Raw genomic sequence first — 23,273 nt, forward strand, 5'->3', positions numbered from 1 at the left:
GTGTATATATATATATATATATATATATGTGTGTGTGTGTGTGTGTGTGTACATCATGTATGAATGAAAGCATCAAAAAGTATACAAAGTCAAAGATAAATGCCTTGAAAGAAGCTCTAACAATTAGAAAAACTACAACTAAGCAAAAGTATGACCAGTTTGTATCTTAAAAATTGTTTTGTATGAAAACCTAATTAATTAATTGTCGTAGGTTGAGGCCGTGATAACAATTTCATTAATTTGGGTTCTTATTTAATTAATTTAAGGAAAATAGTAGAAAATACGCCAATATGAAAAGCTTAAGAAAGTATAAAGGCCAATTTTTAGTTATAAAAATTAATAGGCCATAACTTGTCAAGTTATGGTTCATAACCAGATAAGTTATGGACAAATTTGTCAAGTTATGGTTCATAACCAGATAAGTTATGGACAAATTTGTCAAGTTATGGTTCATAACCAGACAAGTTATGAACGGAAATAGTAAGTTGGCCTATTTATTAACTTATGTAAACTATTGGCCTATTAATTTTAATTCATCTCAAATCTTGGCCTATTTCCCTCTTTCTCCCTTAATTTAATAAAGTTGTGGAAATTTAATGGATTAATTTATCTCTGACTGAGATGTGATCGATTTTTTTTTTTGATACAAGAGGAGTAGGAAATGCCATCACTTTAATGTGAGGACCCATAATTGAGGTAGAAGGGCTTACAGCCGACTAGGTTGTCCTCACTCGTCATGTGATTGATCTTTTTAATAATAACGGTTCTTTTTCTTCTTCAATTCTTCGTGACTTGAAAGTTAAGGAATAGAAATTGGAGGCGTCCGAGCTGTTTTGTGGGCAATACTTAGGATGCGATTGAAAGTTTCACATGAATTTCAAAGTGGGCAATTCCTTGAGGACAAACTTTTTTAATTTCTCTACAATGATAAGAGATCAATTTCATTTCGCAATTGTTCATTATAGAGAACTAGTCGCCTCTTTTGTTTTATCGATTTCGATGTCGGAGATTTTCCTTTATTCCTCATCTAGAAATGCACTCTTTTTTTTTTTTTAATGAAAACAAGGGAAATACCCCTCAAGTAGGTACCCTAATATATTTCTAACCCCTAAAAATTAACTTATTGATTTCTACCCTTTTACAATTAAAATAAAATAATAAAAATAGTTAAATTAAACATTTTTAAAATTTCAAAGTTACCCTTAATAGTCCATTAGTAAATTATAAGATGTGCCGGCGGCATAACCTGACTGGTTATGATCCATAACCTGATATATTACACGGGCCACCAGCGGGTCTCCGGTCATAACTTGACAGGTTATGATCCATAACCTCACAGATTACACCAGCCACCAGCGGGTTTCTAGCCGGTCGCCGGCCATAACCTGACAGATTATATCGGCCACTGGCGGGTCTCCGACCATAACCTGACAGGTTATGATCCATAACCTAATACATTACATCGGCGTCAGTCATAGTATGATCCATCAGGTTATGATCCATAATCTGTGGCTATTTTAATCTTTTCAATTTGTGATGAAAATATCTCATATAAATAAAAGGGGTAGAGTTTTTTAAAAGGTAGAATTAGAAGGTTTGATAATTATGGAGTAAAACATGTAATTCTCTCTTTCTTTTTTATCTTGTTTTTCGCATTTTTTTCCCTTGTTAAGGTTTAAATGAGGCCCCTTTCTTTGTGGTTTGGGGTAAGGGTAGACCCTATAGAGTTGTTTAGTTCTTTATTTCTTCTTTTTCGTTCGCTTATTCCTCTTTCAAATTATGTAATTTCTATTTTCTGATCAAGACTGAATATTTCATTTTATTTTTAATTAATAATATTAAGTGGAAGGTTTAGTGTCGGATGAGTTTTCTTGCGTGTATCAACCTAGTTAGGATGTACTGGTTTTTTTAGTGTAACTTTTTCTCTCTCTCTTTTTTTTTTTTTTTCTTTTTAGTAAATGGAGATATAGGGAAGTAGAGATTAGAGAGACTTAACACATCTAGATTAGGTTGACACCTATTAAACAACTCAAACTAACCCTACTTTAATTTATTAGAAAAATGAAAAGAAAAACAAACACAAAAAGATTCAGAATCCGCCCACAAGATCAAACTACTCCACCATTTTGCCGGGCAAGAAGAAGATGACGTCTCCAGGAATTTAGTTTCCATGGCCAACAAACGCTCTGAATATGCACCGTTAGAATTATATTCCACATGAAAGAGTCAAAAACTTTTATTTAAAGGAAAATTTTTGAATTTATAACCCAAAAAGCACAACACAGGTAGAGATATAACAGTTTAATTTGAAAAAAAAAAAATTTGACGAAATTCATTCAAAAACTTGTCGTGCCACATTTAAGGTTGTCTCAATTTACGCTCCTAAATAGTGGAATAAATTTCTAAGTCTGCAACTACTAGTGAAATCTTAAAAATTAGGAACAAATTAAAAAAGAAAATTTTCAACTGCGTAGACATGACGAGTCTTTCCAATAAGATTTTACGGTGCTTAACACTTACCAGTGCAGTTTACTAAAAGTTGTTATGATCTTGGTCTAAATTTGAGCACATGGAGCTATAGCGCGATTAATTAATTACCAACATATTAGCTATTAAATCACTACAATTCTTACAAGAAATATATATATTATGCTAATGGCGGAAGCAAAAGACACTAATTTAGGTCCCTTTGTTCCCTCAAAAAAAAATTACGTCCCTTTGTTAGAAGTTAGAACCAACAAATAGGGCGGTTCATAAACCCGAACAGCCCGCAAACCCAACCCACCCCGCCCCAACCCAAGCCGAAAAAAGTAACCCGCAGCATTATTTTTAAATTTGCGGCTCATTATACCTCTGGCCCGAAGTGTTTGGGGCGGATTGCGGGTTGGGCCCATAACAACCCGCAATCCCCAACCCAACCCGCACAACATACCCCCAAGCTTTTGGCCCAAGCCAAACTGCCTAAGTTCTACCCTAGGCTCACTAACATTAGGGTTCACAATCTCATTCTCGGTCTCCCCTCCCGTGAACCCCCTCTTCTTACCTCTTCCTTTTCAGTTTTCCCTCTTCTTCCCCTCCCGTGAACCCCCTCATAACTCTCTCCTCATTGCTCAGTCCTCTCGGCTACCGTCTTGCCCACTTTCTCCGGTGCTCTCTCGCCGGACTGATAAGGATAGTTGCTATTTCTATTTAATAATGAAGTTTGAATATTATATTGAACTTTAAGTCTTTGATTTTTTGAATGTTGAAACCGACCACCCAACCCACCCCGCACCGCCCCAACCCAACCCGAACATCGTTGGGTTGTGAAATTTTTCTAACATCGTTGGGGCCAAATATGTGCAACCCGCACCCTTTGGGGCGGGGAAAAAAAAGTCTTACCCCGCACCAACCCAACCCATGAACAGCCCTACCAACAAAGTTCACTTCAAATTAACATCAACATGAAAGGTCTGCAAAGACATTTTAATTTTATTAATAAAGAACAAATCCCCCTTCTAATAATAAGAAATTTTTTGGGGAAAGAAGACAAATACTCTTTAAAAGTACATGAGCCAGGATTTCTATCTATAACTCTTGATTAATAACATTTTTAGTCAAATAACTATACTAGTAAAAGGGTGTTAATAAAAAATGAGAGGTAAAAATTCAGAGTTATACACTCTCAAAGGTAAATTCTACAATTTTGTCAAAATTTTTTTTTTTTTAACATGGAAGGTTTGAAAGCCTATAACTACAAGTTATGGTTACTTACCCTTTTTGTTTAAGAGTATTTGTGAAATAACACAAGTTGAGAAAAGAGATAAAGAAGTGTGAGACATAGCTAAAACTAATGTGAGTATTAGGGTTAATTTTGCGATTATAATGATTAGAATCATAACATTTGTGCAAATCATTGTGCAAGCAATGACTTATCCTTCCTCTGCCTCTGTCTCTCCTCCACTTTCTACAAGCCAACTTCTTGATCCTCTCACTAAAAAAATATTTGATGGCTCCAAGATCCCCCGAATTTCATTCAAAGAAGTAAAAGACGTTATGATTTCGGAGAGTGTATATGGGTATATGCTCCGAAAATTGTGCCTATGAATTTATAGAATTGACAAAATGGAGGACTATTGGCCCGTTCACTTCGCTGATTCGAATTTGTAATTTGAGTTGAGATGTGATTTTATGTAAGAGCTTAAGGGCCCGTTTAGTTCGTTGATTCGAGTTTTTAATTCGAGTTGAGATGGGATTTTATGTGAGAACTTTTTACTGTAGCAAAAAAGTTAGATGTGATTGTTTGTGAGAACTTTTTACTGTAGTAAAACTCGAATTCTAAACTCGAATCAGCGAAATGAACGGAGCCAACCTGTAACAAAAAAGTTAGATGTGACTGTTTCTGAGAGCTTTTTACTGTAACAAAACTTAAATTCTAAACTCGAATCAGCGAAATGAACGGGATTGTGCAAAGTTTTATGGTCACAAACTTTGGATTTGGTATATATCCTTTATCCATAAATATATCCTTTATCCATAAATCTTTTTTTTTCTTTTTTATAAAAACATTCTATACAAAAATTCTTTATTGATCATAGTCATATAGTTATATGTATGTATAGGTAATGTACACACAACGACACAGTAAGCAATATTTGCGGTTTCACTAAAATGTTTGCATGCTCATGATGATGTAGTTATAATATAGGCAATGTTTCTACGTTTTATTTTATTTTATCTTTTTTTTTTTATGAATATAGTCAAATATGTTCCTTTCATCTAATGATAATTATAACTCGTAAATCATTGTTCTTGTGTTTCATAGATGTGAGCCAAGTAAAACCCATTGCAATGTACTACAACGGTTGTGAGAGGGCTTATTGGTGATGTTCAATGGCCTGTGCAAACAGAATACTAATAAATGCTCTACCTCAATTAATTAAGAAGATTACTTTTGCATTTGTAATTAGATGAAAAGAAAAGAGGGAGCTATATAGTTTTTAGTTTTGTAAATCTCAAAACAATGACTGTGTTTGGAGTTGTTTTTATTTTTATTTTTCACGTTTTTTGAGAAAAAAATAAAAACGGAAGAGAAACGACGTTTGACACAATTAAAGATAAAAAACGGAAATGAAAACGATTTTTTGGTGTAGTGTAAAATGAGAGAGAAATGAAAGACGACTTTTAGTCATTTTTCAGTTTTTGTTTTCGTTTTCTCCTCTCTTGAGCAAAGAGAGAGACATTAATGGATTTTTTTATACTAAAGATAATCTCTTGATAAAACTACCAAACGCATTTTCAAAAATGATTTCTGTCTGAGATTGAAAACATTTTCATTTTCATTTTCATATAAAAAGTAAAATCATTTTGGAACGAGTTCCAGACGCACCCAATATGTCGTGCCACGTATGGTCTTTCTATTACTTTTATTTTATATTACATTTGTAATGTGTGAGTTAATATTGATTTTCTATTTCAACCGAACAAACTGTATTGTGCCAATTTCTTTATTGCCCTATGAAAAATAGGACAAATCTCAATTTAATCCCGACTTTTTTATTTATAGGTATCGCTACCACCATGTTTTATGAATTTTAACAAATATCCCTTTTGTTAATTTACTATTAAAAATGGGACGGAATAGATTAAGTGAGCGTCACATGTAGGGTGTAATACGAAATTTCAGTTAAATCTTCCTTAAAAGAAAATTATTATTAGGACAATGCTATTGTTTTTTCTTCTCTCTTGTTGAGGTGCATTTCGTTTTTTCCCCGCTTCGTCGTGATGTTTGTTCTCCTACTTTACCATAAAATTCTCATTGCTAAATATACTGTGTTGACGGTTAAATTTCGTCAACTGGGTTATGCCGGGTTACTTCTTGGTATCCCATGAGGTTACCGGCCAAAATTTGATTGTGAAAGTGTAATTGATACTATGAAGTGTGTGTTGTACTTTTGCGGTGGAGAATAACACGAAAAGCGATACTCAAATGTGAAGACACATAAGATTTATAGTGGTTCACTCTGTTAATCAAGAGCTACGTCCACTGTTTCGTTGTATGTATTTTCTGTTCTCCAATTACATATGTAAAAGAAAAGAAGAAGCTCTCGAGCTTGGGGCTTTGCCCCTCTTTTATAGCCCAAGTTTACTTCATGGGCGGTTTTCCTCTGTAGACCTCTCTGTAGACCTCCACTCGAGTGCTTGCCATCCTATGGGCCTAGACCCATAGCCAGCTAATAGCCTTTTGGACTGTTCATTCATCTAATTAGTCCTCCATTACGGCTCTGCACTCCCTGTAACCCTCCACCGTCAAATTGTTTAAGTACTTGTAATTAATGCCTACATTACAAACTTCTTCTCAGTGCACACATTTCCTCAGGGGGTCCCACGTTTATACGGTTAGCTTCCAGCTGGCCTTATGTATATACGGCCGGCTTCATGAGCCCAGATGAGAACTAGGCTAGGCGCCGCCCTTTACACGGTTGACCTTAACGAGACCCCTAATGTGGGTGAGTTGAGTAAAAGCTGAGGTTTTATTAGATCGGCTGTATGACGAGTCGACGGTTTGGCTGACGTGGTTATTGCAAGGCCACATGGAGCGTTGTTGTTGTCCGACGTGTCAAATCATATTTTTCCGCACAACATACTGAAATGTCCATATTTTACCCTATACACGAGACTCATGTGATATATATTATATCACATCTTCAACAGCGAGCTAAAGAAGTGCCATTTAAGTACGACTTACTACATGCCGGGTAGCTATTATTTATTATAAGTAAAACAAAAAAAAATCAGGGTCAATAATTTTTGCGACCTTCCCCATAAACTGGGTTACCAGTAGAGTCAGTTTTTGATTGTCAGATTTAGTTAAAATCATATTAAATTAAAAAATTATACAAAACAAAAAATTTATGTAATATTCATTATTTGAGCTACTAGCCTAGTTAAGAAAAATAATAGTTATTAGTTTTTTTATATGAAATTTGGTTACTTTTAGATTTTTGAATGGATTTATTAATCTCGGAGACATTTCCGTGGGGGATGATATGGGAAGTATTTTATCAATGTCTAGTGGAATTTTATTTAATAAGAATGACAAATTAAGGACTAGGAAGTATTATGAGGATATTTATATTACGAAGGTAGTTCTACTTCGAAAGTATTAAGGATTAAAAATTTTAGTGTGGATTGAAGTCACATGAGGTGAATTTGTAGCATTAGGTTTACCGGCTTAGTCATCAACTTAAGTGAGAGGTGGTATACAATATGTTATTGTTATAATATAGTGCCTAATCATGTTTGCTAGGCATGATTAATCAGCTATTAGTTATGATTAGTCACATGCTTTATTGGCAACAAGAAGACAATATCTCTAGGATATATATATATATATATATATATATATATAGAGGCATGATTAATCAGTTATTAGTTATGGTTAGTCACATGCTTTACTGGCAACAAGAAGACAAAATGATTTTATTTTTTTGTATGGAAATGGAAAAGAAAACGTTTTCAATCTCTGACAGAAATCATTTTTGAAAACGCGTTTGGTAGTTTTATTAAAAGATTATTTTCGGTATAAAAAAACCTATTAAGGTCTCTCTCTCCAGAGAGAGGAGAAAACGAAAACAAAAAATGAAAAACAACTAAAAGTCATTTTTTATTTCTCTCATATTTTACACTAAACTAAAAAATCATTTTCATTTCTATTTTTTATCTTTAATTATATGAAATGCCGTTTTAGAACGATTTCATGTTTTCATTCTCAAAAGATATATATATATATATATGTGTGTGTGTGTGGCTTATTTCCCTTATACAATAATTAGGATTGTGTTATCACCAATACAAAGAGGACATACAAATTTAATTTAAATTAGAGTGAACTTCTATATATAATTTTTTATGTATCGGATGTGTTAAAAAAGATTTTAAACAATTAGGAAACATTTTGAAAAAGATTCACATGTTAAGGATACCAGTGACAGAACCATAAATTTTTATCAATAGAGGCTAATAACTAAATAAAAAATTTATCGGGCTTTTAGTTTGGAATAAGATTATAACATTAATTTTAGTGGGGGTTAATTATTACCAATATAATATAATACTTAATTATATATATAAGATTTAAAAGGGAAAAAAAATTGCCCCCACTGGGCTAGCTTTGGCTCCGTTTATAAAGAACACAGTTCTAATTTTAATTTTTATGTACCACCTAATATAATACGTGAGTTGTCATTTTTATATTAATGTGATTTAAAAGATTATCATGTCAATTAATAATAAAAAAATATATTTACTAATAAAAAAAATAACTCATATATCATATTAGTTATTACACAAAAATTAGAGTTTGTGTCCCTAATATTATTCTTATAAAATAATCATTCTTGAAAATGTAAAATGAAAGATTTCAACGAGTTATTTCTAATTTCTAAGAGAAAAAAAAAAGAAAAAAAAATCTCGTCTATGAAGTGACGTTGACGGTTAACTCTCTTTCTAATTGTTTCCCGAGGAAAAAAGTGGGATCTACCTTGACTTTCATATTAATTTAGTCTTAAACGCAATTAATTTCTCCTAAATTTCTCTCTCACCGCTTAAAACAAGATTTGGGGGGATTTAAAATCTCTACCAACCTCTCTCCACGACGTCGTATTCTCTTGTCTTTATCAAAAACAGCCCGGACAATAGCGTTTCTCTGCCCTATCGCCTTTTCCAACTTCTCTCCACGACGTCGTATCTTCTTGTCTTTATCAAAAACAACCGGGACAATAGTGTTTCTCCGTCTCGTCGTTTACTTTTGTAATTCTAAAACACAGCTCTTTATTTCCCAACTCAGTCCAAGTAGTCGTTACACTCGTCCTGGAGAGAGAGAGAGAGAGAGTTAGAGAGAGAAAGCGCAAGAAAGTGAAAAAAAAAAAGTGGAAAGCTTGAGAGTACCAGATCAATCAACGATTTCTGAGCACGGAATCAAAATCTTAAGTCCTAAGCCCAAAAAAGGAGAGAAAGAGGAAGAGAGAGAAAGTCTAGGGTTTCTGATCGTTGATCGGCCGCCGGGAAATGGCGAGTCCGCAGTCGGAGCGGCTACTGATGACGCCGAGTTCTGGTCGGCCACTGTCGATTACGCCTGGCTCTAGGGTTTTACAGAGCCCTCTTAGCGACGAAGCTATATGGAAGCGTCTCAAAGAAGCTGGCTTCGATGAGGAATCGATTCGGCGAAGAGACAAGGCTGCGCTCATAGCGTATATTGCTAAGCTTGAAGCTGAGGTTCGCTTTTCCCTAATTTTTCTGCTTTGCGGTTCTTTGCAATTTTGTGAATTTCAAGAACTTTTTTTTCGTTATTTTGCTCGAAGAAGGTTCTTTTTTTTTTTTTTTTTTTTTTTTTTTTTTTTTTTTTTGGTTTTTTTGGGGTTTTTTTTTTTTTTTTTTTTTTTTTTTTTTCCTGTGGTGATTGTGGTGTTTGTGTTTATTTGCTTGATTTTTCTTGTGTGTTGGATCAATGTGGTGCTTTTGAGGAGGCTTTCTTGAATATCAAGCAAATATGGAAAGGAAAACGAAGAATTTGAAATTCCGATATCGTATTTATCTATATTTAAGGTCTGGAAAAACAGAGAAATTTGCCCATGTTGGTTAATTAAGGTGTATGGTATAACCTGCAATCTGAATGAATGGATGTTAGGCCGAATAATTCAATCTCACTATGCTGTGTGTGGCCGTATTAATCGCTCATTTTAACGGAAAGTGTATTTCTACATCTGTGTATTTATGTATGTATGGGGCTCCGTATATGTTGAAATTTAGGTGTATTATTCCTTATATGGGTATTTATGTACTTCTGTAACTATGCATATGGTCGCTCTTGTGTTTGTACCTATGAATGTATTATGTATGTGTTTTAAACACATTAGTATATCTCGTAATAGGAATCGACTTCTTTTACCATATAAATAAGTTCATTCCTCTGTTTCCTTTTTTCCTCTTTTTGTTTGGAGTGGAGTTGTTCTTAAGGTATCACTTGCACTAAAACTGAAATAGACTTTCTTAATGGTGATTATAATGTACATGATTAATGTGTTATAATAGGCATGTGGACTTTTATTCGTTGCATCATGCATTGTTGATTTGTGATCCTGCGCAATTATAATCCTGAGACAAGAATCCATGTAATATGAGCGGTTGAACTCTGTGTTGATTCATTTTTTTTTCTTGTAATGATTGTGACCGTTTTTGACCTTTTATTGAAATTTTTATCACGTGATATAGATTTTTGATCATCAACACCACATGGGTCTTCTCATAATGGAAAGGAAGGAGTTCACTTCTAAGTATGAGCAAATTAAAGCCTCTGCCGAGACAGTTGAAATATTGTCCAAGCGTGATCAAGCTTCACAGTTGACTGTGTTGGCTGAGGCAAGGAAGCGAGAAGAGAAGCTGAAGAAGGCGATAGGAGTCAAGGAAGAGTGCATAGCAAGTGTAGGTTTATTGTTGTTGTTCTATCATTATTATTATTATTATTATTTTTAAGCAATGATTGGTTTTTCTTGCATGTTAAAATCGTAGTCTTAGCCCTTTTATTTCCCAATTTATTTGTATATCTGTAGCTTGAAAAGGCATTGCATGAAATGCGCGCTGAATCCGCTGAAACTAAGATTGGGGCTGAGAGCAAATTGGCTGAAGCAAATAGTATGATGGAAGAAACTCATAAGAAATTCATTGAGGCCGAGGCAAAGCTGCATGCAGCAGAATCTTTACAAGTAGAAGCTAGTCGATATCGCAGTGTTGCTGAAAGAAAGCTGCAGGAAGTTGAAGCCCGTGAAGATGATCTTAGAAGGCGCATTGAAAGTTTCAAGTTGGAGTATGTACTTGAGTCATCTTCTTGTTTATTTGCTTGCTTGCTTTTCTTTTTTATGTTCTCAATTATTTGTTGCTGTTTATTTGCTTTAACTTTTTATGTATTTCAATTTTATTTTATTTAATTTTTTACATTTCTCCTATCACAGTTGTGATGAAAAAGAGAAGGAGATGAGTCTTGAGCGACAATCTTTATGTGAAAGGCAGAAATCTTTACAACAGGAACAGGATAGATCACTTGAAGCACAAGCTTTGTTAAATCAGCGGGAAGATTACCTTTTCAGTCGATCTCAGAAACTAGATCAACTTGAGAAAGAGTTGGAGGACACAAAAAGAAATATCAAGGAGGAGCGTAGAGCCATGAGTGAGGAGAAATCCAAGTTAGAGCTGATAGAGGTTTCCCTACGAAAAAGAGAGGAGGTTCGTTCTTTGAATTTTATCTTTCTGAGTCTTTGTTAATGGTGGTGTTAGTTTCATTATATTTTGTCTGTATTTTGCAAGTAATATATTGTAAAAACAAATATCTATTTCGACGTATACAGGTTTTAGGTAAGAGGGAAGCTTTGTTAAATGATAAAGAGAAAGACCTACTTCTTTCAGAGGAAAAGCTTGCAAGCAAGGAGTCTGTGAGTTTCTTACCTTCTTGTTTTCGTGTTGTCTGCCATACATTAAGCTTTGCTGTATTCATTGCTGATTATTTAATTATTTTGTAGGGAGGAAAAGGGAAAATTTTAAGATACTTTGTAAGTATTATTCTCATAATTAATTACTTGTTTTTTAAAATTGTTGTTCAATGGATTTTGCAGAATGAAATTCATAAGGTTATTGCAAATCATGAAGTTGGTTTGAGAACAAGGAAGTCTGCATTTGATGCTGAGCTGGAGATGAAACGCAAATCGGTAGAAGATGAACTGGAGGCTAAGAGACGGGCTTGGGAATTGAGGGAGGTGGATCTTTGTCAACGTGAGGACCTAGTCAAAGAAAAAGAACATGACTTGGAAGTTCAGTCAAGCGTATTGGTTGATAGGGAGAAAGATGTGGCGGAGATGTCAAGTTTTCTTGAAGAGAAAGAAAAAAGTCTGAGAGCTGCTGAGAAGGACGTTGAGCTGAGTAAAGTTCTTTTACAAAGAGAAAAAGAAGAGGCTATCAAAATGAAGCAAGAGCTGAACAACTCTTTGAATTCACTTGAAGACAAAAAGCAACAACTTGATTGTGACAAGGAAAAGTTTGAGGTTTTGAAAACAGAAACAATTGAGTTATCACTTTTTGAGTCAAACCTAAAGGATGAGATAGATTCTATCCGTGCTCAGAAACTAGAGCTAATGGCTGAAGCAGAGAAGTTGACCGTAGAGAAGGCGAAGTTTGAAGCTGAGTGGGAATTAATTGATGAAAAGAGAGAGGAACTAAGGAAGGAAGCTGAACGGGTGGAAAAAGAGAGATTGGTGTTTTCCAAGTTTATTAAGGATGAATATGATAGTCTAAGGCAGGAGAAGGACGACATGCGGGATCAGTACAAATGTGATGTTGAGTCACTTTGCCGTGAGCGGGAAGATTTCATGAACAAGATGGTGCAAGAGCGATCTGAGTGGTTCAACAAGATGCAGCAAGAACGCGCAGATTTCTTATTGGAAATTGAGATGCGGCAGAGGGAGTTGGAGAACTGTATTGATAAGAAGCGTGAAGAATTAGAAAGTTCTTTGAGGGAAAAAGAGATGGCTTTTGAGCTGGAGAAGAAAAATGAGCTTCAAAATATTAGCTCTCTCAAGGAAAAAGTCTCAAAAGAATTGGAACAGGTTGCTGTAGAAATGAAAAGGCTTGAAGCTGAGAGAAGAGAAATAAATTCGGAACGTGAACAAAGGAACCATGAATGGACTGAGCTAAATAATGTTATTGAGGAACTTAGGGTGCAAAGGGAGAAATTGAGAGAACAGAGGGAATTATTGCACGTTGACAGAGAGGAGATTCATGCTCAAATTGAAGAACTTGAGAAACTGGAGAATGTCAAAAGTGCCTTAGATAATATGGCTCGAAATGAAATGGAACTATCCAATTCAGTGCCTAATCACAAAAAAGTTTCCAGAAAAAGGTATGTGAAGCGGTCAAGTCATACAGAAGATGGTGAAATCAATTTGCACAATGGAAATAATCTTAACAACCTTAGCAATGGGTCTGATTCTCCATCCAACTTAAAAGCAGATGTTTTTTTCCCTCCTCCTTCAGCACGTCTCTCGTGGATCAGAAGATGCTCTGATTTAATTTTTAGGCAGTCTCCTGAGAAGCTTCCATCAAAGTATGAAGAGAGCTCTCAAATTCCTCGTGATGAAGATGCAAGCATGACGGTAGCTGGACCTCAAAATCCTTCAGGTAATCATGATCACGTGTTTAATGGAAATGAGATGTTACAGGGAATTGTCAGCGAGAGGCAGCTGCCAGGATATTCTTTTGGAGAACCAAAAGTGATTCTTGAAGTGCCTCAGACATGTGAGGTTGCAAAAGGAATACAGGATGTTGAAGATGAATCTGATAAAGAGGTGAGTGAAAAGTGTGCCCCTTCGATCTCTCAGCAAGAGTCCCAGGCAGGAAGGAAACGAAGAGCAAAAAAATCTTCCAACAACGATTTTGATTCACCTCTTGAGCAAGGGCAAAACATCAAGAAAAGGAGGCAACAACATGATGCAAGTGAAATTTCATTAGAACAAAGCACTTTGCCTAGGTACAAGACATTTCATCCGACCTTAGATTTTTTAGGTGCTCTAACTTTGTTGGTGTATAGATGGTTAAAGAATATTTCAATCCACATATCGTTGTTTTGCCGTTTTGTGACTTGGTGATTTATTTATTTGGTTCAGTGGTACATCGCAACAGCATAATGTGCATGAAGATCAACATCCATCAATTTCGTTTGCACAAACTCATGAAGGTGATGAAGCGACAACCGTATTAATTGTAGATAAAGTCATTAGTATTTCAGAAGTTACTTGTGAAAAAGTTGAAACTAACCACACAAAACATCAAGACAATGTTGAACTCCATAATAATTTGGGTGCAGAATCAGACCTGGGTATCCATCCTGGTGAAGAAAAACAGGTAATATAGATTCTTGCTTGTCATTTTGTGTTTTCCATGACAATATAATGCATTATAAATGTTTGCTTGCCTTTTTTCCCCCCCTCGCATTTCACTTTATTGTTTTCTTATACGTTGCTTGCTATCAACCTGCTTGGCTATAACCGCCCATCGTATAAAATTGTCACATATGTGAAGCCTTATGCTGCCTGGTTGTCTTATGGTGGTAGTATGAAGATTGATGCTAGGAATTTTACCTATCTAAAGACCTCATTTATAGCGTCGTCGTGAGAGAAAAGAAATCATTTATAGCATTGTCATATCATTTATAGCATTGTCATTTCAGGGGTCACGTTTTTAGTTTATACTAGCCCCTATTAGGTTCTATACCCGTTCTTTCATTGGTGAGTTGTTTATTTTTCTTTTTTCCCATCTCCTGGAGAGCCCCGTTTTACCGCTATTTGGAATGTGGTTAGCATTATGGCAATTGTCAAGCGCTATATGTAGACTCGTGATATTGAGAAATCTTTGTGCTTTATTTTCCAGAAATAAATCTGTTTTCGAGCTTAGTATCTTCTCTTATGAATAAAACGAGCATTGTTATTAGTTGGTTGAAATATTGTTTCTTTGCTTTATCCGGTTTATTTTACTTGTGTTTACATATCCAATTCACGATGATTCTCCATTTGCCGTCCTTGATGAATCTATGGTTCTAAGATATTCGTGCCGCAAATAAATTCTTGTATCCGTATAGGGGTCAGCCAATTTTTGCATGCCTGTTGCACAACCTTTTGTGATTGTAGGAATTAACTCGTGCTTCCTTTGTCTTGTTTCTCACTTTTCCGCATCGATGTTTTAATTTGCAGTCTCAGGGAAAGGAGATTCCACAACAGTGTACAGAAGGTTAGACAGCGTGGTGTAGATAAACCACACTGTGAAAGCATGATGGTAAAACTGATAGACAAGATGAAAGCAGTAAGTTGTAAGAGTTCTTGCCGTTTGTTGAGTGCACCTATAGTTTTTTCCCGGACTACTGTAGGGCAAAGTAAAAAAACAAAGTATTGCAAATGAAAAAACAAAAGAAAAAAAAAAAAATATATATATATATAGTTAGTTAGTGAAATCTATATTCTTTTGCTGCGACAAAGTTGACTGGGAGTGAAGATATATAAACACTCGGTTGTCATGGCTTCTGACTTGTGTTGTGGTGAGCTAACTCTGTATATGCTTGCTGTGTGAATTGAATCTTTTGAGGAATTTATAGAGGTTGTGTTTTCACCCTTTGAAGGGCAGACAAAGAGGTTGTGTTAGCTTTTTTGCGTTATGGAGTATGGACTATGAAGCGCTAGTTTATTTATTTATTTATTTTTTTTAATTTTTGGCTGAAAGAACATTTTTTAATAGAGGTGAATATACTAGCTTGCAATAAGTAATAGGCGTTTTAAAGGTAATAGCACTTTGATTTTTAAAATTTTTTTTTTTTTTTTAAAGGTTAATAGCACTGAAACGTAGCTGTATACGCATATTAAAAGGGAGGGAGATTTCTCTAAAAAATAGGAAGCTTTACATAAATATATACTGTAGGAAAAAATGTCCCTAGGAAAAAAGGGTCATTTTCGCACATCTCATTTAAATTATCTACTGAAGGAATTTTTCAGCATTGCTTTACTCAAAATTGAGTATTCAGCAGTCCGGGACCGGGATGTTAGTTTGATATACATTTTAAAATTGTTGTAAGGCTTGTTTAGTTTACTGATTCGAGTTGAGATGTGATTTTATGTGAGAATTTTTTATTATAGTAAAAAAATTAGATGTGATTGTTTATGAGAGTTTTTTATTGTAGTAAAATTCAAATTTTAAATTTGAATTAGTGAAATAAGCGGGATCGTAGTATACAAGTGTTTAATACCAGAATAGACAATATCTTTTCTAAATAAACCTTAACTACAATATTAGATTTATAAAAATTTCTACAGAAATATGATAATGGGTGTTTTTTTTTTTTTCTAAAAAAAAAAGTTTTTGAACACCATGTTTCAAGTCTCAAAAAAGCGTGCATTGTATTTTAAAATTTTGTACATTATATCTATTTTAAACTCATGCTCATTACAGCAGATGAAAAAGAGCCAAATATCCTTAAAAAGAAAAAAAAAGAAAAGAATAATAAAAAATAAAAACCCTATAAAACAAAGGAGAAAAACGGAAGTCACTGGCTCCTCCCTCGTCTTGGCTCGCAACCGCCTTGCTTGCTGTGAGGGGATTGGGATGTTAGAGACAAGGGTGGCGGCATTCTGCAATGAGGACGGTAGACTCAATGACAATGACATAGGGATAGGAGATTTCATAACATGTTAAAATTTGAAGGTATAAATTTATAAAATTAAATTACAGAATACGATTTTTTAATACAGTTATAATATATAAAATTGTCAAAAACTCTGAAACCCATTTATACTACCTCTAACAAAAAACCCATTTACAAAGGCTAAAAAGAGTGAAACTTAGAATAGAAGAGATGCGCATATTCTACGACACGTTGCACTCAAAAAGTGGAAAACTCTTAGTGAATGTTTGGTTCATGGGTTTAAAATCATGATTTAAGACCATTTTTAATTTATGTGTATTTTTTATGAGAGAAAATACTGTAACAAGTCACGAACTATGATCTAAACCATAACACGAATTCTTGCTCTAAACACAGTAGTAAACTGTCTAATGCAAAATCAAGAAAATGAATCAATGTAAAAAATTTCGGCAATTCAACAAACACACAATCTTTTCGCATTTTCTTATATTGGAAACCATAGAAAATACAAAAAACCTTCCATCCCGCCCTTAAAGAGACCAACCCGCATCCGACTAAACCGGCCAATTCGTTTGCTTGTGCACCCTACATTTCTGTTAGAAATATAATAAAGATAACCATTTGTGTAGCAAAAAAAGAAAATAATAATAATAAAAATAATAATAGCACATGAACTTTATGTACGTGGACTCGCACAATGAATCTTTATTTATTTCATTTTCTTTAAAAAGAAATCAAAAGGCCTTTTTCATAGTTAATTTGTTTTTTTTTTGGGAGTTTTTCTGTAAGTCTTTTGGACATGTGTCTTAATTTTTAACTTTTAAATTTAATTAAAATTATATTAAATTAAAAAAATATGTAAAATATATAGATTCTTATATAATTCTGATGGTAGAAAATTAAGAAATTACTAATAATTTATTTTTACAGAAACTATAAAAAAAATCTTTTTTTTTCTTTTAAAGAATAGCTAATTGGCTCTTAAGACATCGTAAAACATGATTCATTTTGATTGTTTTTTTTTTAAAGAAAACTTTTGCCAAGAAAAAAATAGGCAATGAAATTGACCCAACACCATCTTTAGCCATAATAAAAAGATTCCCCACAGGAGTAGTTTTCTCCTGAAACAAACCCGTCACAAATTCATTATTTTTCCCTTCTTTCGTAAGAATCTTCAAATTATCCAAAACACTAATAAACAATTTTCTTTTTCATTTTTAGTTAAAAAAAACCCCATTAAGCTTTATTCTGATTCCTCAAATCTCCTTGGCATTATATTATATCATTGGACCCATTTTATATTCCAAAAACATGTTAAAATTTTGTACAAAGTTCTTTCTTGCACTATAAACAGTGTAATTTCTTGATGTTTGTTGGGTCAAAACTCAATAGTCAAAGACGTCAAAAACTCAAACTCCAAAGTCCAAACATAATAGGAATAAAGTAGTCGAGAAAAGCTTAGGTTAAAAAAGACGGCACAAAAAACCAAACTCCTCCTTCCTTCTTACTTTTCGCCATAATCAGCAAAGAAAACAGAAAGACAAAACAAACGGAGAAGAAGGCGAAATGGAAAGCGGCGCCGTTTTGACTGGCCTTCAGCCCAACTCCAGTCTTTGCTCCTCCCGCCATTCATCTGCTTCTCCTCCTCTTCTTCTCAGAAGCCATTTCTCCTCTTCTCCTTATTCTCTCAAGGTACTCTGATGATCTTGTTCTTGCTTTTTTTTTTCCTACCCCTGATTTGACTTTTCGGAAATCCGATTTTCTGCAGCTGCAAAAGCAACAGATTTCTTTCGCTTCTTCTTCTTCGTGCCAATTGCTCTCTCCGGTTGTTCGCCGCAATGCTACGTTGTCCGATACTTACAGGTAATTTCATTTCATTTTATATCATTTTGGTTTGTGTGTTGAATCCGAGTAAGTGAGATTTTTTTTTTGTGTGTGTGTGTGTGTGTGTGTGTGTGTGTTTCTGATGTGTTTGTTTGGCGGCGGCGGAAAAATGGAGCAGCGAAACGGTTGAATTAGCGGACATAGATTGGGACAACCTCGGATTTGGATTTCTTCCTACGGATTACATGTACGTCATGAGATGTCCTCAAGGCGGAAACTTCTCCAGAGGTGAATTGCAGAGGTTTGGCAACATTGAGTTGAATCCCTCAGCTGGAGTTTTGAACTATGGCCAGGTTTAAATAAAATCCTTGAATGTTTGCTTTTTTCAAGTTCCTAAATTTTGCTATGTGAAATTTTGATTCCAGAATCTTACTAAATACTACTAGTACTATGATTGTTGTGCTGTAATGATCCTTGTTATTGTTATAGTCATTGTTTTCATTTGAGTTCTCTTGAAGGCAGATGTTGGGCATCCATTTCTGGCCTTAAAGTACGTTTTCTTAGATGGTTCTTAAAAGGCTGAATTTTGGTGACTCTTAGCGGGATTTTCTTGTCCTAGGACGTTTTCCTTTTCGATGTTTAAAGGTTGTGGTTGAGTCGATATTCCTTTCCACTCCGCATTCGAATCCCGGTTTTATAAGTTCGTGTTGGTTATCGTTGGATAACAATAGATAAACAAGTAAAAAGGTATGTTTTGGGCATTGACTTTTTCGAGAATATAATCCCAAGGAAGAGATACGGGTTGGACAATTCCGATGTAAAGGGAAGAAATTCTGGGAAAACAACATTCTTGATTAAGGATTAGAACAATTGAACTAGCTTTTTTTATCAAAACGAAAAAAAAGTCTTATCCATCTCAAGACTCTTGGTAGTATTCCCTGGCCTTATTTGGATGTTTTTATGCATGTTCGTCAATGACCCTTTTTTGTCATTACACCTTATATTGTTCTCATACTTTGTATGCACTTTCAATTTCTGGACGTATTTTAACTGATTTAGCTTTACAGCATTTGAGTTGGTTGTAAAATAACTCTATCTTTTTCCTCGGATTTTTCTTTCTCCTCTTTGTTCTTTTAGGGGTTGTTTGAGGGTTTGAAGGCCTACAGGAAAGAAGATGGCAATATACTTCTGTTTCGTCCAGAGGAAAATGCAAGTCGGATGAGGCTTGGTGCTGAACGGATGTGCATGCCATCACCAACTGTTGAACAGTTCGTGGATGCTATAAAGGCTACTGTGTTAGCAAACAAACGTTGGGTAACATACAATTTTAAAGCGTGTATGGTGTTTTCTTTCTTAATGGCATTATGAGTAGGACACTAAGATAAGGAAGTTGTTAATATCTTGTTTCAGATTCCCCCAGCTGGAAAAGGTTCCTTATATATCAGGCCATTACTTATGGGGAGTGGAGCAGTTCTTGGCCTTGCACCCGCTCCCGAGTACACATTTTTGATTTATGTGTCACCTGTTGGAAACTATTTTAAGGTCTTTGATCCTTACTTGATTTTGATGGAGTGTATTGTCCTTTGAAATAGATGGTTGCTGCCTTTATTGAAGTTCACTAATTTTTCTCCTTTTTTGGTTCATATAATTGATGATGCGTGGATGAATGCTTGATTATTAACTATCTCTATCTGGAATAGTACTTTTTGACATGAATCTAATCACGATCTGCTTTTTGCTTATTCTGGTTTCCGGCTAAGTGGCTGATAACTATTAAAAGATATTTTCATTAGTTTACGTCCAATTGGAGCCACAGAGTAACTTCTTTCTTTCTGAAATTTGTGAAATCTGTTAGCGAACACTTGAAATTCTTCCTGTGGGATGAAATTGTCTAAATCTTACAGTCGGGGAAATGGAACATAATGTTTTCATAAATTAATTTACCTGCTATTGACTTACTTTCTAATTATTTTACATTGAGTATTCAAGTCCATTCAAGAAATTAAGTCGAAGTCGAGCCTTTGAAATTTTTAGTACTAGAGGTCCTAAGTTGAATATTAAACCATCATTATTTAATATCATATACTTAAGATTGAATTTTGCTTGCAATTACACTCAAAATATCATGCATCTTTTCTCTTTCAGATTTAAATATGTTTTGCACATTTTGATACTATTCCATGTGTCTCGTTCTTATTGTCACATCTCTCTTAGCAGGAAGGTGTGGCACCAATAAATCTAATAGTTGAGCATGAATTGCACCGTGCGGCTCCTGGTGGTACTGGAGGTGTAAAGACTATAGGAAACTATGCTGCAGTAAGATAGACTTTCTGCTAAAATCAATTTTGCTAGTCATTGTTTGTATCCTTCAAGTTACATGATTGGATCTCAAACTTCAACTGTCTAGTTTTCTTTATTTTTCTTTTTAATTTATTTTTAACATTCTCATAACCTCTTTACAAGGGGGTAATTTTCTCAATGTATTAGGAATTAGCATTTCTTGTCGATACAGTATTACATATAAAATTATAATAATTTTGTGCGGTGGCTTGCTTGTTCTTTCTATAATCGAATATTTTCTCTTTTTCTTTTTCTCCTCACATTCTTTAGATTTTTATATGTGCACTCGACTGAACGTCTGAACAAAACCTCAACCCCCCTGTTAGACAAACAGTTGTTTACTGTCTTCTAACTTTTTAGTTTTGAAGCTCTGTTTTCGTGTTAAGTTACTGATTCATCTCTCTTTAATCCTTCAATTATTATTGTAGGTTCTAAAGGCGCAATCTGCTGCAAAAGCAAAAGGGTATTCAGATGTTCTGTACCTTGATTGTGTTCACAAAAGATATTTAGAGGAGGTTTCCTCTTGCAACATTTTTGTTGTGAAGGTAATACCACAGGTTTTTGGTATTCAATGGTTCCTTCTACAGTTATAACATTGCTGATTTGCAGGGCATGATTATGTGCGACTATTGTCAATTTGTCATTAGATTGTCATCATTCTTTCTTTGGCAAGCAACTAAGACTTGATTTGCTTCAAATTTACCACTGCCAAAAGAAAAGCTTGATCATATATGCTGGTGTCTTTTCTTTATTTATTTATTTTTTTTATTTTTTTTAAAGCATATTTCCATATATGCTGCTATTGGAGATGTTGGATTGTGGATTGTTTACCCCTTTAATCATCCCACGCATGATAAGTGCACTTGAGGCATGTGTTTTTGCATTTTCCCCCGTTTGTGGTGCTGCTAATAAACCCAATTTTTTTGCTGTCTCAGGGTAATGTTATCTCTACTCCTGCAATAAAAGGGACGATCTTACCTGGTATTACTCGAAAGAGTATCATTGACACTGCTCGTAGCCAAGGGTTCCAGGTACTTCTTTGTTAACTAGTAATAGATATGATCGATTAATATTCAGTTTTAAGATGCCATCATCTTTTCTATTTCCCTTTTCCATATGGAAGTTGCTTATTATTATTTTTGATCAAGTTTGTCAGTGTCTTTTACTGACCGAAAACGCTAAAAATAATGCCAGCAACGTCTCCCAAGTAGTATCATGAAAGATGTTCTGTATTAGTGTCTACATAAAACACCCAATTCTCCTGTAGATGCAGCAACATCTTAGTATTGCTATTAACTTCACCTTTACCCGTTTTTCTGACCATTATCAAACTGGCTCGATATCATGCATCTAACAGACAATGGGTTACTCTCAATCTTGGAAGCGTTGGTTTATTCTTTTAATTGTTTCGGCATGTAATTTTTCTACATCTCCTGGCTTCCAATATTTGTTCTTGAAAACTTCATCTTACATATCATCCAACAATAACATGCAGGTTGAAGAACGTCTCGTGACTGTGGATGAATTACTTGATGCTGATGAAGTATTTTGTACAGGAACAGCTGTGGTTGTGTCACCTGTGGGCAGTATCACTTACCTTGGCAAAAGGTAAAGTACATCAGGTTTTGATTGTTCAATACATCAAAAGCACTTTTTTTTTCATTATGCATCGTTGGAGTGAAATGAGCTCTCATTCTTTACTTGCCTTTACTAGGAGGGAAATTTCATTATTAGAATAGAGCATAACAATGAAAGTAGACGGAGTCAGATGATTAGTGGAAAGCCAAAAGCAAAATATGTCAAAAGGAAAAAACTAATCCTCGACGTTTCGACATTCGTTATTAATTGGTTATCATCTTACAAGAGAGTGTGCATTTTTTATTTTATTTTAGGGCCTATGGCTCCCAATTTACTAACAGTAAACAAAACTCTTAAAATTCAAACCTGGACACATGCACACACTCATGCACCCAACCGTTCGAGGCTAGCAGTATTTTCTTTTTCTGGCGCCGAGGTCTAGCATAATACTCATAGTCATCTGTTGTTTGGGCAGGGTGGCGTATGCGGATGGGGGTGTCGGTGTTGTGTCGCAAAAACTCTACTCCGTGCTTACCAGATTACAGATGGGTCTCACGGAGGACAAGATGGGTTGGACTGTTGAACTGAGCTAAACAATATTCATCAAAAAAAGTTGTAAGCATGGTCACTTTTGCAGAGTCTTGCAAACTCTCATGTTACATCCTTCCCGTGTCAGACACAAATGTGTTGTTTTGTTTACTTTCACATTCAAGGATCTGTAGATAGTTTTTAAAGTGGTATTGGATATTTGATGTGTTTTGACGAGTAATTTTCTTGCATTATAATATTCGTTTCCTGACAGTTACCATGAAATATATAAGTATACTAGAAAGAAAAAAAGTTTTAACAACTTAACAAATACAACGAAATGACCTGAGCTCTATTCCGGTGCTAAAGAAAACAAAGTAAATAAAATGTCATGTAAAATATTGAAACAAATATTGATATTGTGTCACATATAGCATTTTGATCGTTTTCTATGTTAAATCTGGCATTTAGCATTTTCGTCAAATATATCTTTCTGCCGAAACAATTTTGTGATGCGTTTTACTTTTAACATTATTTTTCGAGCATAACATTATGAAAAATCCTTCCCCTAAAAAAAGAAAACATTATCAAAAATCCAGATAAATGTCCCTTTACCAAGAAATTATAAAAATTTGAGAGTTTCTCTAATAGGATTAGCTATGGGTAATTCTTTAATTTTCAGCTGTTAAATTCGTATGAGAAATTATTTGTTTTGTATATTTTTTTAATTTAACATGATTTTAAACAGATTCAACGATCAGAAAATAATTCTATTAAAGAAAGAAAGTCTAAA

General features: G+C 34.5%; 2 protein-coding genes across 3 annotated transcripts; both read left to right on the top strand.

The window, feature by feature from the left end:
* Nucleotides 1-8,832: 8,832 nt before the first annotated feature.
* On the top strand, nt 8,833-14,948 carry LOC21391164 (protein CROWDED NUCLEI 4). The gene is made up of 8 exons (XM_010101107.2): nt 8,833-9,255; nt 10,252-10,461; nt 10,590-10,843; nt 10,989-11,259; nt 11,382-11,465; nt 11,646-13,552; nt 13,689-13,926; nt 14,772-14,948. Exons 1-8 carry the CDS (start codon nt 9,049-9,051, stop codon nt 14,811-14,813), a joined length of 3,213 nt encoding a protein of 1,070 aa, XP_010099409.1. The 5' UTR covers nt 8,833-9,048; the 3' UTR covers nt 14,814-14,948.
* A 2,692-nt stretch (nt 14,949-17,640) lies between these two features.
* Nucleotides 17,641-22,753, top strand: LOC21391165 (branched-chain amino acid aminotransferase 2, chloroplastic). 2 transcript variants are annotated; one of them, XM_024167561.1, is made up of 10 exons: nt 17,641-17,902; nt 17,979-18,073; nt 18,213-18,387; nt 19,172-19,348; nt 19,445-19,576; nt 20,249-20,350; nt 20,803-20,919; nt 21,310-21,405; nt 21,870-21,982; nt 22,428-22,753. In XM_024167561.1, exons 1-10 carry the CDS (start codon nt 17,777-17,779, stop codon nt 22,543-22,545), a joined length of 1,251 nt encoding a protein of 416 aa, XP_024023329.1. In that variant the 5' UTR covers nt 17,641-17,776; the 3' UTR covers nt 22,546-22,753. The 2 variants fall into 2 exon arrangements, with proteins under 2 accessions (XP_024023329.1, XP_010099410.1); XM_010101108.2 differs by having other exon boundaries at nt 17,643-17,902; nt 20,252-20,350.
* The last annotated feature ends 520 nt before the right edge of the window (nt 22,754-23,273 follow it).

This window comes from Morus notabilis, unplaced genomic scaffold (genome assembly GCF_000414095.1).
Source record: "Morus notabilis unplaced genomic scaffold, ASM41409v2 Scaffold300, whole genome shotgun sequence".
Classification (NCBI taxonomy): domain Eukaryota; kingdom Viridiplantae; phylum Streptophyta; class Magnoliopsida; order Rosales; family Moraceae; genus Morus; species Morus notabilis.